Source organism: Meriones unguiculatus, chromosome 16 (assembly GCF_030254825.1).
Source record: "Meriones unguiculatus strain TT.TT164.6M chromosome 16, Bangor_MerUng_6.1, whole genome shotgun sequence".
Taxonomy (NCBI): Eukaryota; Metazoa; Chordata; class Mammalia; order Rodentia; family Muridae; genus Meriones; species Meriones unguiculatus.
In genome coordinates, this window is record NC_083363.1 from 58,967,778 (window position 1) to 58,983,538 (window position 15,761).

General features: G+C 45.7%; 1 protein-coding gene across 1 annotated transcript in view; it reads left to right on the forward strand.

The window, feature by feature from the left end:
- The window catches only part of Vwa3b (von Willebrand factor A domain containing 3B), a 152,799-nt gene that overhangs the window by 66,171 nt on the left and 70,867 nt on the right, over positions 1–15,761 (forward strand). The window contains exons 10-12 of the mRNA XM_060369869.1: positions 3,057–3,211; positions 7,677–7,815; positions 8,812–8,943. Of these exons, the coding sequence (XP_060225852.1) occupies positions 3,057–3,211; positions 7,677–7,815; positions 8,812–8,943 (426 nt within the window). The remainder of the gene's footprint in view (positions 1–3,056; positions 3,212–7,676; positions 7,816–8,811; positions 8,944–15,761) is intronic.

Sequence of the window (15,761 nt, forward strand, 5' to 3'; positions counted from 1 at the left end):
TACTGGGTCCCTCGTTATGTCCTCAAAGGCTGTGGTTCAGGTGTGTGCAGATCCAGTGTGCTCCACTCTCCGCCGTATCCCCACGCTGGCTGCCCGCCCCGCTCCTTGCCCACCCTCCCTGCCCACCGGGCTGTTTGCTTCTGGCCGTGCAGCCGTTGGGTTTTTACCTTCTCACCAGTTCGTGTTTACCATGGAGCGCAGGAGGGAGGTACATAAACTGAGTTACAGAAAAGCGCCCTGACGCAGAGCTCCAGAGCTCGCCTCCTGGAGCTTCCAGGGAGGCGGAGCGATTGGGAAGCGCAGGGGGAAATCTCATTGGTGCCCTTTCCTTCCCAGCACAGTTTTCTAGCTTCGTAGACACCATGCGGTCGTGTTCAGGAAGCCGTACATAACCAAATCCTCATTTAGAAACTAGTCTGTCCTGGGTATTTAAAAGTATTAATCCTCGCCAGTTTTCACGAAGCCCACCTGGGGCTGCTAGCAATATGGCAGGCTCCGGGCCAGCAACGTGCTAAACCTTCCCTTCCTTCTGGGCGGTCTCGGTGAAGCTGCAAGGGCCGGTTTGAAGAATGTGGCTTCTGAACAGTGCTTACCTCACGTTTCCTATGCTAATAACTAATAATAAGGTGAAGGTTGAAAATTACGCTGTCTTGCTGTTTTCTTTCATAGATAGTGGGGGGGGCATTGTTTCATCTTATTTTCAGACTGTGGTCTCAAATTGGGTCACTGTGTATGGTAGAGAGACACCATGGCTGTCATAGGGAAGATGTTTTAGGGTCCCCCGGCAGCAGGAGATGGGTCCCCTGTACAATTATCTAGAAAAACACTGGTTCAGGTGTGGTAGAGTTCTGCACGCCTGAGAAATTAAACAACCAAAGAGATCTTGGTGTGTAGGGTTTCCGAGATGGACAAAGAGGTGAGGTGTTCTGCTGCCCAGAGCACCTTATTCACATCTTTAAACTGGGCATTGCCAGGAGAAGCCTGGGAAGTGCCCACCTCAGCACAGAGGCCAGCAGCTGGGAGACGTCCCCCAGATGTGCTCTTGTCTCCGTCACAGACGTTGACGTCACAAGCAGGGAGTCAAGGCACCTTAGCTGCTTGCGTCTAAGTTGTGCCCTGGAGGAGATGGAGTTGCTGGGTTAGGGTATTCTCTTGTGGCGGATGCAGGCCAGCGTGCCTTGATGCTCTGGGCTGCCACGTGGCTGTATCACTCTGACTCTCGGGCCTGACAGCCTGCCTCCACGCAACTGATGGCTCGCTGTTGCTTCACTCGGCTGTGCCTCAGACTCCTAAGGAACATGACATCATGGCGACTGAGAGACAGGCAGGGAGGAAGCTATTGTGTGACAGCCCGGGGGATGTAGCTGAGAAGGGGAGAAAAGGCAGCGTGGCTGAGGACAGCTTCCTCCACCGCTCCCCTTGGCAGCATGCAGCTGGTCAAGCCTGTCCTGGCCGCTGACACACACCTGGCTCCTGGGTCTCGTCCCCCTGTGACCCCGGAATTCTTACCCTCTGGAGCAGGGCTGTCTCTGGAACAGGCACCAGAACATGTTTGTTGAATTTAGAAGTGAACGATTCACTGTGGAGATGTGGGCTAAGAGGTGTATATAAAGCAGAGATGGGAGCTACGTGCCTGCTTTTCTTCCTTAGGTGGCTTCTGAGTGGCCTTGTTATTAGAGCTTTAGCCCAAAAGCCCAAGCCCGACGATTCCCACAGAACAGGCTCATCCATATCTGTTGTTGGTTAAAACAAAATGAGTTGGGGCTACATTGTTATTATTATCCCTGTAATTATTGTGGTGGTGTTATTTGACCTGCTATCACAACTGATAAGACACTGACACCTGTAGATTTTATAATTGCCTTATTACATTGGGCCAGGCATATATTTTTACCTATGCTGTCTCAATAACCTCACCATCCATCTTCAAATCCCCATCCAATGCCATCCACCTTAACCATCGTCATCTGGGCTCCCTCCCATCCATAATCTTATGAGTACTTGCTTTTGTTCTTCATCTGGGCCTTTCCACGCCATTCTTGGAGTCCTCTCTCCTAGCCCACATGGTCTCCTCTCCATGCTACCCTATCCTGGCATCCTCCTTCCCCATCTCTTCCCCTCCATCTGTTTCCCATGATTCTCCTGTCCTCAAACGCCCAGGAAACCTTAGCCATGCTTACCCCATATTGCCCTGCCCAGGTATAGGCCATTGAATCAATCAGGTATGTCTTAGGCGGGTTTACACAAGGATAGGTGTATCTGGAGAGTAACCAGATCTTGAGGGCCAGCATCAGAACAACCCCCAACATGTATCCCAACACACCAGAGGCAACAGTGGATGACAGAGAGAGAGAGACTTCATCAACATGGCTGCTGGTCACAATCCGAAGTACTGACAAAGGGCTTCATTGACCAAGGTCTGTCCTTGACTTGAGCTGTAGGCTTAAACAGAAGAGGAGCTGGCAGAAGGGACAGGGACGCACGCCTCAGCGGTCAGGCAAGCGTGCCCTGGTTGATCTTGTGTCTTTGAGTTCTTGTGTGAGGCTTGTTACTGTCATCATTGAGAAGAGCGATCTAAGATGACTGCTACAGCGGGTGGGGGAGTGGTTCATCTCATTATGGGGTTACATGTCTTTGAGGCTCTGCTGTTCCTGGAATCCAGAGTAATTGCAGGTTTACTGGACACCTTGAGTGTCTTTTTTGGGTGATATTGGGGTATCTGGAGCAGGACATTGCACAGTTTCCATTGCTCCTTATCCTTGACAGGAGATGCAATGGTTGTGCTCAGGTGCTCGTGAGTTATAGTATTATACTCTATACTCTATACTATCATACTCTGGTATAGGGATTGCAGTATAGTATAGAGATCAGCATGCCGATGTGCAGGTTTAGCAGGCGATGAACTCAGAGGAGACAAGACACAAAATGGAGGCAGAGATGTCGGGATTTTATTCTGCTTTTAGATATTTTGTGGGCCCAAGTGAAGAGTCTTTGTTTGTTTGGCAAATGGAGTTTTTAAGAACCTGACACAGCCCCTGACTTTGTCCTTTCCTTAGGACACCAATAAAAAGACAATCCATGCCAAATACTGCAGCAAATTCATCCACATGCCCTGGAAGGACGGCAGCTTGGTCCATGTCAACATCACCAAGGAGAAATGCCGGTCGTACAGTGAGAGAATTCACACAGCCCTGGCCAGGATCCAAAGGAGGTTGGTATATTTATAGGTGGTCACTGGTGGTCTGGTCTCTCGGGAAATGCAGGTCTGTGTGACTTCTTAGGAAAAGCTCAACTGAGTGAGGTGGCCAATAGACACAGTCAAGTCAAAGTTCCCATCTATAATGACTGAGGACGTTAACAACAAAGGGATAGACTAGCATTCAGAGTTCAGCAGGAACAGCAGGAGGGCGCTCTTGTGTGCCCGTGTGGGGTACACATGCACTGGAGGGGGCACAGAGGCTGATGTCCGTTCCTTCCTCAATGGCTCTCCATCTTAATTTTTGAGGCAGGGTCTCTCACTGAACCCGGAGCTCACTTATTGGTTAGTCTCGCTTCCGTGCTCCAGAGAGCTGCCTGTCCCAGTGTCCCCAGGAGACCGCCACACCTGGCTTTTGTGTGGGTGCTGGGGTGTGAGCTTTTGTGGTAGACACTTTATTGATTTAGCCATCTCCTCAGCCTGCAGAGGAGCTATTTTGAAATGGGGTATTAGGAGACTAAGGAACGCTTCTCTCTGTGCTTTGGGGGTTTTGTGGGCCACGGGTATACTGCAGACGCCTGCCTCTATACTCTCTCTTACAGAACAATTTCATCTCTAGGAACCTCTTACATAGCTTTGATATTTTGAAAAACAATTAGATGCCATACATATCTTAGAAAACAATTAAAACACACAACTTCTGATCTGTCTTTATCCTGTTGTGCTCTTATGATCTGCCTTGCCCACGAGCCTGCTATGCTGCTGTTATGACCTCAGGGTTGACTTAATGTGGAAGATCTAAATTAACACCCTCAGGTTCCAGATGTCAGGGGACAGCTTTAGACCATGGAGATCAAATTCATTTTCGCTGTATTGTCTCTGAGGTCATAGAGAACTGGGAAAATAAGAAATTAAAAAACAAACAAACAATGAAAATCCCAGCTCTGCCACTTACTGTTTGGCCCCAGGCGAGTTAGTTAATGTCATTTTTGCATCTGTTTCCTTGATTATAAAGTGGGAATAGTGATGGCATTTGCAATTTTTCTCTGTGGATTATGCCAGATGCTAACTCTAATGGGTTTCAGCCAGTGGCAGCCTGCCACGGCCATTTGAAAAGGAAGGCTCTCTCCACCCTCAGGCCGGTTTCATTACAAAACCATACGTAGCAGATACCCACCTGCCCAGTACGCATGCCCAGAGCCCGAGCATCTCAAAAGCCATGTGGCGATGGATTACTCACAGCAAGCTGTGCCTGTGTCTGGAGCCCCCTCTGCTATGGTTCCAGAGCTGTCTCTCTGAGTCGTTTGCGTTTCTTTCGGGAGACACGGTGTTTATAAGGCACTCTCCGGCCGCCAGGTCCCTTTGTCCTTTGCCCCCCCTGGGTCAAGGACAAGCAGAAGCCCTTTCCCTTTTCTGTTTTCTGCAGAACTGTGTGAGAATTGGCACCATCCCTAGCTTATATGTTTGACAGAATTCTCCGTTAACACCGTCGGAGCCTGGAGTTTTCTTCTCTGTGGAAAGATTTTGTGGCTCAGGACTCGGAAAGCGTTCACTTTTTTGGAAAGGGTACTATGAACTTCACTCACCCTGGTTTGTTGGTGGTAGTGTGCAAATCTTCCATACTGTTCCTGATTTTCACTTCAATTGTTCTATAAATTATTGAGAAAATTGTTGAAGTCACCGAGTCATTTCTGGGGCCATCAGCTCCACCTTACTGCTTCGAAGCTGTTATTTGGTGCATCTATGTTGCAGACTGTTACACTCACGTGGTGGATCAGCTCCTTTGTAATAGGAAATGCCTGTTCAGCTCTGCCAATATTCCTGCTCAGGAATGTGCCCAGTCTGGTATCTGAGTAGTCCCTCCACCTGAACACTCATGGTCTCTACGCTCATCTTTTTCTATCCTTTTCTCTTTGCCTGTCTCTGGCTTGTAATTAACCGGGCTTCTTGGAGACAGAACGTGCACCAGGATTGAAATGTTGTTTACATTTATTAACTTAGTTAGATTTAAATCTGGGATCTTGTAATTTTTTTTCTGTTCGCTTTTTGCTCACTTTTTAACTCCTGTGCCCTCTTCTGGTTCCTTTTTATGACTTTCTTTTGTCTCCATTGTTGTCGTATTAACCCTGTCTGTTAGGTTTTATCTCGTTGTGTGTGGCTTTTTGACATGTGCACTTTACATACTAACGTCTCAGCCTACCTTCAGACGAGATCATGCCACTCTGTGTGTAAGAATGTTACAATGTCCACCCCCCACTGTCTTTCCACAGTTACCCTGCCCTTTATATGTGCGGCTTCTATGAGCCCAGCAGTGCAGTACAAATAGTCCAATCTACTGGCTAAGAATTAGAACAAATACATGTTGTGTTTGTTCACACTCATTTCTATTGCTCTCTACTCCTTTACATAAATCCGAATTTCCACTGGGCCTTCCTTCATTTCTACCAGAAAACCTTTGTTAGTATCTGTTGTGGTTCAAGTCTGTTAGTGATGAATTGTATTAGCACTCTCTCCTTTAATTTAACTTGTTTTTAAATCTTTCTACTAAGTATAGAATTTTAGTTTGAAATTTTTGTCAGTTGTTTTCTTAAAAAATCTTCAATGTGTTCTGGCCTGTATGAGTTATGATAAAAAGACCTTTATTCTTAGACTTGTTCCTCTGAACATACTGTGAATTTTTCTGCCTCTGGCTGTTTTTAATCTCTGGATTTCATCAAATTCATGATTTTGTACTTTGCTGTGCTCTCTCTTCTCCCCTCCCCTCCCCTTCACTCCTCTCTTCTCCTCTCTGCGTTCTTTGACCTCCTTGGCTCTGTAGGCATAATGTTTTCATCAAAATAGAAACATTTTTAAAATATCTTTTCTATTTCTTCCTTTTCTGTCCGTTGTAGAATCTCATTACAGACACACTTGTAGTATGTCACAATTTTTTTTCCTAATTTTGTTTCACTTTGAACTGTTTGTTACTGCCATGCCTTAAATCAATTCCCTGATCTTTTTTTCTGCTGTCTCGCTTACTGTTAATGCTGTATAACTTACTTTTCACAGCAGATGAATCCCCTGGGAGTCTCGGGAAGGCTCTTTTGCATCTTGCTTTTTTATTACCATTTGTAATTATACTTGAGAATTTCATACACCTATGTAATAAACTAGAATTGTTTATTTTTTTAAATTACTACTGCATGCCGTCCGCACTGCTCATGTGTGAACAGCTATGGGGCTGCCCGCTGGAGCACAGGAAATGTATCAGGGAGTTCATGCCCCGAAAGAACGATTCCCTCAAGCCTCAGCAACCATCAGCTGTCCAAAGTTCCCCAGTCAAGGCTGGGCCTGGAGACTGCCTCCCCCTCTGTGATGGGATCTTGACTGACTGACCTCTGGTGGATAGCCACGGCTGCCTTGCGTCCAGTCGTGTGGCAGCCACGCCATGTTCAAGACAGCACATCACAATGCCCCTCTCCAATCTCCGTCTCCTACATTTTCTCTTCTGCAATGTTTAGGATCTTTTTTATGTCTTCTATGTCTCTTCTGGTTCTGTTTCTGGACATGTGAAATGCATTTGCAGTGACCACATAACACCCTTTTCTTTCTGCAAATTCTAACATCTGGGTTGCTTGGGGCTCTAAATAGAAATCTGTTGACCAGCTTTTCTACTAATTGTAGATATTTTCCTGTTTCCTGCCATGCCTGTAACTTATTTTCCATCTCTCTTTCTATTTTTTCTTGATTCTAGGCATTTTGAATTTTACGCAGTGGGATGATGGACTCGTTTTGATAAGTATTTTGTGATAGTGTTAAGTTGCTTAGACCCAATTTGAGTCTAAGTCATACTTTTAAGTCACAAAAGCTGAAGTCCACAGTAGTCTTTATCTTAGGGCTGATTTGGTCCTATCAGTGAGGAGCGGCCTTGTGGGGATTCCACTTGACACTTGCTCTGACTGATGGGAAAAAGACCCGTTCTTGGGTGTGTCAGCTCCAGTGAGTTCTCCTTGGATAAATTTTCTCCTTGGCTTTTGCGCTTTCTTCACACACATGTCCTGATCATCACAATCCAAATCTCTAGAGTACACTGCAGATCACCTGAGATAGACTCTCCCAACCCTTCTCCATGCCCTCCATAGCATAGCTCCTTTCCTCCATACCTCCATACCTCCTTTCTAGAGTAGCTACCATTTGGTATTTTGCCCTGAGACTTGCTAAGCTCCATTCAATAAGACATCTTCTGTATCCTCTTCCTCCAATCCCTCACTGCAAGGCTTTTCCTGAAACTGTGAGTTTTAGTGCATGATCTTAGTGGTTGAGCCATTTCTCCAGCCTCAAATAGAGGTTTTTTTTCTATAGAAAAAAGAATCGGAAAGTGAATGATTCATTCATCCAAGATCACAGTATAAATGGTATAGTAAGGCTCTGGGCTGTGTAAGTGGAGCCTGTGTTCTGATGATCGCAGACTGCATTTACCTCAGCACTTTTTCCTGTCTAGGATTAAATGGCTACAAGATGGGAGCAGAGCCCTCTTCGGAAAAGTGCGTGGAGATCGCATCTACATCCTCATTGACACGTCTCACTCGATGAAGAGCAAACTGGACCTGGTGAAGGACAAGGTCATTCAGTTCATACAGGTGAGCTGGGACTGTGCTGGGCTGCTGTCTCCAACAGCCACTGTAGGGGCTCTGGGAAGTGGATAGGGTCACACTGCACTAAAGGGTCCCCGAGAAAGCCAGCCAGAAATGCCCCCCTTTGCCATTCTAGAACCCTCAGTGCTCCCTGGCAATCAGACCTGTGCCCTGCTGGGACCTTTATGTCACCATCACCCTGGATCACTTCCGTGTGGGTCTGTCCTTCCTGCCTGGAGTTGTCTCTGACACGTGGCACACAACAGACACCTCTATTGTTTTCCAGATGTTTATAATCTCGACATTGTAGATTTCCTACGTCTATTAGGGAAACTGTGTGAACTGGCCCCAAAGTTACAGATGGGAAGGGGTAGGTAGGCTCGTGATGGACGCCCCAGTTTCCGTCTCACTCCCCTGGGCTGCCCCTGACTCATTTTCTTAGAAGGATGATGCTTCCTGAGTCTGGTCTCCATGCCTGCATCTCACAGTACCGTCATGACTCTGTCCTGCTGACAGTGGAGAAATGTTTCAGAAACACAAAATATAGCCCTTAACTAGCTTCCCGGGGAGAAAAGTAGGCTGATGAAAGTCAAATGAATAGGTCTGTATTCAAATAATAGCCTGTGCCAAGATGTAGTGACCAAAACGACATTTTGAATTTTCTTTCTTTAAGCATCTAATAGGCTTATTCAGCATAGTATGAATATCAGTATTAAAGTTAGTATTTAATGTCACAGTACAATATTGCTTACGTATATAGACATAGCATATAACACTCTCTGTACATTCACAGATAACATCTACAGAGGTCAAACATCCAAACTATAGAATTTTGGCTTCAAATGCCTTTTGCAGCAGAAATTTTTTTTTTTCTCAATCAATCATAATTTTAAGCTAGTTTCTAGAACTGAAAATTGATAGCCTAGAGATGGCCTCAAACTGAAAGTTCTCTTTGCTTTCACTTGAGTTGTTTTACGGTTAAATAATAATTGTCTCTTACAGGACCAGCTGAAATACAAAAGAAAATTCAATTTTGTGACATTTGATGGTCAGGCAATCGCTTGGCGGGAAAAACTTGCTGAAATCAATAAAGATAATTTGGAACAGGCTCAGTTGTGGATTAGAGACATTAAGGTAAAATGTCTAGTCTGCGAGACGAGTGTGAGAGAAGTCTGAAAATGTCCTGTCTGTGCCGAGTTTGCTTATGGACTTGAAGTTGTTGAGAAATGGATTGAGCTCCAAGAAAGGCCGTGTCTATACATGGGCAATTATTCACTACAAAGGTCACATTCATCCAGTCTCATTAGTCAGTATCTTAAAGTTTAGTCAAGCATCTATTTATAGTCACCATCCCGTGATAGCCGTGGGAGGCTGATTCCAGGACCTCACCCGAATCTCACAGGAGCCACAGAGGTGCAAAGCCCTAATATAAAATGCTGTGAGATTTACAGAGAGCCCCTAAAACCTCTCTCATGCCCAAACTCCCAACACCCATGTAACAGGTGTTACCCTGTATCATTTAGGAAATGCAAACAAGGCGGGGGAAGCCTGCATAGGTTCAAACAGTGTCTTATGTGTGCATGTTTATGTGTGGTGTGTATATGTATGTTAAATGTTTGTATGTGTAGATCTGTGTGTGCGAGTGTGGGCACACATGTACCACAGAGCCCGTGTGGAGACCAGAGAACAACCTGGCCCTTGTCTTCTGTCTTGTTTTGGACAAGGCCTCTGTTACTTTGCTGCTTCCGTCCACCAGGGTAGCTCTCCTGCGAGCTTCTGAGAATGCTGCCCGTGCCTTTCACCTCGCCACAGGGTGCTGGGTGATAGATGCTCACGCTTGCACCCAGATGTTACATGTGTTCTGAGAGTTCAAACTCACTATTTGTCGGTATAGCAAGGGCTTTACCCATTGAACCCTGTCCCTAACCCGACACAATCCTGTGTGTGAGTGTGTGAGTGTGTGTGTGTGTGTGAGTGTGTGTGCGTGTGTGTGGTGAGTGTGTGTGCGTGTGTGTGTGTGTGTGAGTGTGTGTGTGTGTGTGTGTGAGTGTGTGTGTGTGTGTGTGAGTGTGTGTGTGTGTGTGTGTGAGTGTGTGTGTGTGTGTGTGTGTGTGTGTGTGAGTGTGTGTGTGTGTGTGTGAGTGTGTGTGTGTGTGTGTGAGTGTGTGTGTGTGTGTGTGTGTGTGTGTGTGTGTGAGTGTGTGAGTGTGTGTGTATGCACATTCGTGCGTATTCATTCCACTGTTGGTTGGACTTTTGGGTGCTTAGCCCTTGGACAAGGAGAGGTGGCTCACTTTCCAAATCCGTCCTGGGCACCAATTGCTGTTTCGTGATGCAAACAGATTTCAGCAGATAATATGCAGCTGTTCCTAATAATGAACTTTGTTCAGAAGCACCGAGTTCACGGAGACAGACAGTACAGTCTGAGCACTGAAGGCTGACACCAAGAAGAGAGAGGACAGAAGGATATATGGAGAGACTGAAGTCATTCCTCAGGCCTGAGTTTTCTTGGAGACCTGGAAAGCTTTTGTTTCTTGTCACACAGGCTATTGGGAAGGATTTCTTTCCAAATTTTCTCCAGCCTTGAGCTTCTCTTAATTTTGAATATGCTCCAGAACCATATGGCATTCCAGATATTTGAGAGACACTTAAAACTGAGACAGGGCTATTAAAAAGTTGCTTAAAATAGCTTACTGTCCGAGTCTAGAGTCCTAGATGTGCCTGTCAACTACACCAGACTTTACCTGAGTTCCTGAGTCCTGACTGATCCTAGCAGGCCCAGGGAGACACTGGGATGCCCCAAGATCTTTGGGGTGGCCTTTGAAATGGGGAGAGAAGGAAGTGCGGCGTCTGGGAAGAAATCTCTTTAACTGGCCGACTTAGTCTAGGGTGGAGTTTGTTAAGTCTGCAGTATTACCAATGTTCTTTTCTTCTGGAAACCACCAGCAATAGCTACGCTGTGAACCGGCAGCTTGCAGTGTCTCCTCAACCTCCCCCGCAGCAGCTTCTCGGCGTTTCTGGGGTTTATGTGATCTGTATGCGTTTGCTATTTTCTAGGATGTTCTTTGGATTTTTGTCTTTTGTTTTGTGACACTGGAGTTTGAACATGGTAGGCAAGTGTTCAAATTGAGCTCTAGCCCCAGCCCTTTAAGGCTTTCAGCTTGACGTTCGTGTTGCTAAGGTGCCTAGGCTGGCCTTGAACCTGAAGTCTTCTTGTCTCAGTCTCTGAAGTAGCTGGAATTACAGGTGTGTGCCACCATGCCCAGCTCTTTCTTGAGACAGTCTCTCACTGTGTTACCCAGGCTGGCCCCAAATCCAGCCTCCTACTAGCCTTCTGTGTCATTTCTTTCTTTCCACTTGCTTGGAGTGGGCGTTGCTCTCCTTTGTTAGCATACTATTAATCTGCTTTATTTGGGTTCCTTCCGCCTCTGCCTCCACCCCAGCCCCTTCCAACACCCAACAGCAGATAGGAGAGGAGGGTTAGTGGGGAGAGGGACATAGGTCTCTTTGGCTACTTCCTGCTGGTCAGGGTTATCGGGTTTCTTCGGGCAAGTCCAATCTTTGTTTCAGGGGATCTCCGGCTTCTCATCAAACTGTATCAACAGCAACAAGGAGCAGCAGGGGGAAGCAGGAGCTTTCTTCTTTCTCCGAGCCCTCTCCCCTACTCTGGGCTCTGGCGTTTATGTTTCCCGGAGTCCTCAACATTAAACCATCTGCAGCTGGCAAAGATCATGTCTCTCTCAGAGCCCGCACGAGGCAGATAGCCTGCTGCCATGGACAGTCTGAACCAGCATATCCTACACCAAAAACATGTTTACATAACAGAACTGGGGTTTTAAAGACACCAGAGCTTCTACTGCACCTCCTTTTGAAGGCTCTTTGGTTAGTAGAATAGATTGCTTTTGGAGGTGCTCCTATTGTTCCAATATAAACTACTAATGGGCACAGATTTTCCCACCAGCACTTTGGCAGCCACATTTTATAGATTTACCCATTTTACTTAATTTTCCATAATTTCTATTATTTTTAAATTTTGTATGTTTTCTTTTTTTGAGCCATGATTAAAAAAAAAAACAACAAAAAACAAAAAACCAACCACTATTTGATTTCCAAGTTGTTGTTCTGTTACTAATTTTGACTCCATGATGGCTGAAGGCATACTTGGCAAGATTGAAATTCTTTTTAAATTTGTAAAATGCTTTTGATAAAAAATTAGAACAGTGGAAATTATTAAAAATTAAGTAAAACACTTAGTGTGTTTTACATAGAATGTGGCTACCGCAGTGCTGTGTGTTAAAAGAAATGACCATGCTCTGTTTTTTCTTAGCTCCATCACATTTTGCTTTGAGTATTTTAAAACTCTATTGTTTGGTGTGTAAGTATTTCGAGTTTCTGTCTTTGTAGATTGAGGCTTCTATCGTTATTTAATGTCCCCTTTTTGTCCTCAGTAATTTTCACTGCTGTGAAGCGGGCAGTGAGCAAGGGCTTGTAATAGGTGCGTATCCCAAAACTTGGGAGGCTGCGGCGGGAGGGTAATAACTTGGGAGCCACCTAGAAAGGCTTTGTCTCAAAAACAAAAATTTAACCCCCCCAAAAAAAGCCGACAAAACCTCAAGTGTACTAAGTGTGCTGTTAAAGTGGCTATTGCTGCTTTGAAAAAAAGAAATCTATGATGTATCGCTTTCATCCCGTTACCTGCAGCTTATCCGTGTTGCTCTATTTGAGGCTTTTGCAGACCTTAAGGGAGCTGTCCGTGATCTTGTAAGTTCTCCGGTCTCTGTCAAGTAATGGGTAAGAGAGCCGCATGTCTGTGCTCTTGATATGGAAGGCTCACATCTACAGTTTTGTTATTGGCTTATTGTGTCTCCTCAGTTTTGTTCTTCTCTCTTGCCTTCTCGTGTGTCCTCGGGTTACTTTTCATGTTCCGTTTTCCCTTTGACTGTAACATGCTGTATGGTTTTCTAACGGCTTGTTCTAGTGGCTTTCCTTATGCAAATTGTCATTTATTACAGCTGCTGATACTGACGTATTCCGACGCCAAGTGAACAAGCCAGATTTCAATTTACACCCTTTGTGCCCCATCTGCCTTAAGAGATGGCTCTTCTGTATACGACCGTTAGATGCCGTAAAGCCTGCTTAAGCTGTAACACATGACTGGAGAAATTTAGGGATTGAGGATGGCCTTCTGTAATGAGCCCCATGGTCAATGTTTGAGTTTCTGTGGTTGGTTGCTTTTGAGTTGTACATTTTCATTAGCCATCCTTTGAAGATGAGACTCTCATAGTTCCCCGTCAGCCACAAGTAGGTATTTCCACCAGATGTGACTTAGGACCAGGGATTCATTTCTTTCCACATTTGAGACAACTTGGGCCACTTCCTTATGGCTCTGTTTCAGATGAGAGGTGGCTGCCACCCAAACTGGAATTCCTTACTGGGTGCTGTAATAGGCTGTTTCTCTTTGGGTGTTTATGAAGAGGTCTTCTTCTTCTTCTTCTTCTTCTTCTTCTTCTTCTTCTTCTTCTCTTTAGTGTTTAGAAGTTTACATACAATGTATCTAGCTATGATTTTCATAGATTTTTAACCTAGTTGGGGTTGTCTCAGCTTCTTGAATTGTAGTTTTTACACTTTTCAGCGTATTTGAGGACTTTAAAAAAAAAGATTTATTTTCATTATTTTGAATTATGTATGTGCAAGTGTGTATGAAGTGGGAATGTGTGCATACGTGCAGGAGCCACACAGGTCAGAGGCGTCACATGCCCTGGAGCTGTTACACACACATGTGAACCGCCTCCCAACATGTGTGTAGAGAAGTAAATTTGGGTCTTCTGCAAGAAGAGTTCACACTTGTAACCCCCAAGTCATCTCTCCAGCCACTTGGGGAATTTTTTGAAAGCCATTCTTCTTGGATATTTTTTAAGTCCTTCATTCTCCTCTCTCTCTCTCTCTCTCTCTCTCTCTCTCTCTCTCTCTCTCTCTCTCGGCCTCTTACAGTATTAATATTCCATCTGCTTTATTGTCTCGGGTCTTTGGGGGCATCCACTGACCACTTTTCTCAGACAAAAGAGCTATTTCTAGTTCTTTGTATGATGTGTGATTTTTTGGTATCGCATTCTGGGCAGTTTGATTACTATGACAGGAAACTCTAATCTTCTCGTTCTGCAGGCAGATTCCGAATGTAGGTCCAGCCTGTTCAATCCAGTTTACACTTGTGGGCTTTCACTGCAGTTTTCCGAGCCTCCTCATACCACTGGGTCCCCCATTCAGTTCCCGTTTATGGCTGGTGGAAGGCTTATCCCAGGCTGCCTGCAGCTGGTGTCTGACCTTCTGGGGACACAGGAACAGGAGTTGCTAAGGCTGAGTCTCCTTGAGCCACAGCGTGGGAATGCAGGAACGCTCCGTGCTAAGCCCGGGGCGTGCTCACTGGATGCTTTCATTATCTTCAGTAGTGTGATCACTCTTCCAGCGTGTGCCTTCGCTTGGACGCTCTAGCAATGTCTGTTTTGTTCTCCCAATTCTGAAGAAAATGGGAAGCAGGCCCCATCACAGTCTCTATTTGCCTGCTCGCCCATGTCAGCCCCATGTTAAGGTGTCTTCAGCTACCCAGCCAGCTATGCAGCCTGTGCCAGGCATCACCATGGCGGAGTTTCCATAACGCCTGCCTGGTGATGTTTCCACATCTCCAGCACTGCTGTAGGAACCCCGCTCAAGACAGTGTGGTCCAGTTTGGTAAACTGTGTTCTGGTCCCAGCATGATGCATGGCAGGGTGGGTCTTGGGTGCTTACTAAGCCTCCACGGAGAGTGAGTCTAGCGTCTGGGCTTGAGCAGTGTTTAACAGAAAGGGTGTTTAAGACACACGTGAGGCTTAGCAAGACTTGGCTATGAGCTGGGTCTTGTCTTCCCTTGGGTCGTCATCTCCATCTTCTTATCCGATTCTTGTAAGGGAGGAGGCCTGTTCATCACCTGGAGGCTGACACTCTGGCTCAGGGGTAAGTGTGAGGCTCAGGCGCACAACCTCAGGCCAGCCTCCTGGATCTGAGTGGAGAGGCGGCGACTCCACATGGTGTGTCTCCCAGCGAGAACCACGGCGGCGGCGGCACACACAGACCGGCGAAGCTTCTTGGGTGGCAAAGGCAGTGGGCTGCGGGTCCATCAAGCGTCTGACAGTCCCTGGTTTGGTGTGGCTAACCACAGCATCTGGAGTCCTGGTGGTGTTGCAGTGGGGCCCCTGCCAGGCAGGCGTGCGGCAGGACTGGGCCTTTGCTCCATGGTGTGAGGTCCCAAGCCAGTTTCCCTGCCAGATGGCAGTTCTGTGAACCATCCGGATGCCCTCTGCATACATTTCCTCTGGTTTGGATCAATCCCAGTTGTTTTTCTTGCGGTCAAATTGATACCCTGTGTCTAAGATGAGGGGAAAGGCTTAAGTGGGCTTTGGAAATCTTGCAGTCCTGTGTGTCTCACGGACAAAGATTAGTAAGGCTCGTTTTTAGATGTTAAATAAAATGCATTCTATTGAATCTGCATTTATCTGGTTTCATCCATTCTGTACTGAGTCATGAGAAATTCTAACTATTGTTTTATGTGTTTGGTGACATTGTTAAAAACCTCTCATTTCTTCTTGACAAACAATGTGCTTATTCTTTCTTTCTTTATATACATATATAAAGAATTGTGGACAGTGCTATGGTTAATATTATATGTAAGAGAGAAAAATAAGCCATAATTTATTTTCCTTGACTGATTATGATTTTAATATATACAGTTAGCCTTCAGTAGCCATGGGGAGCTGATCCTAGGATCATCCCCCTCCCCATGGATACCAAAATCGACAGATGTTACATTTATAAAATGGAGCATGTTTGTGTCTGAACTACGCACATCCCTTTGTACACTTTCAATCACCTACAAGTTACTTATATCTAACACGCTATAATTGCAACTATACATACTATAG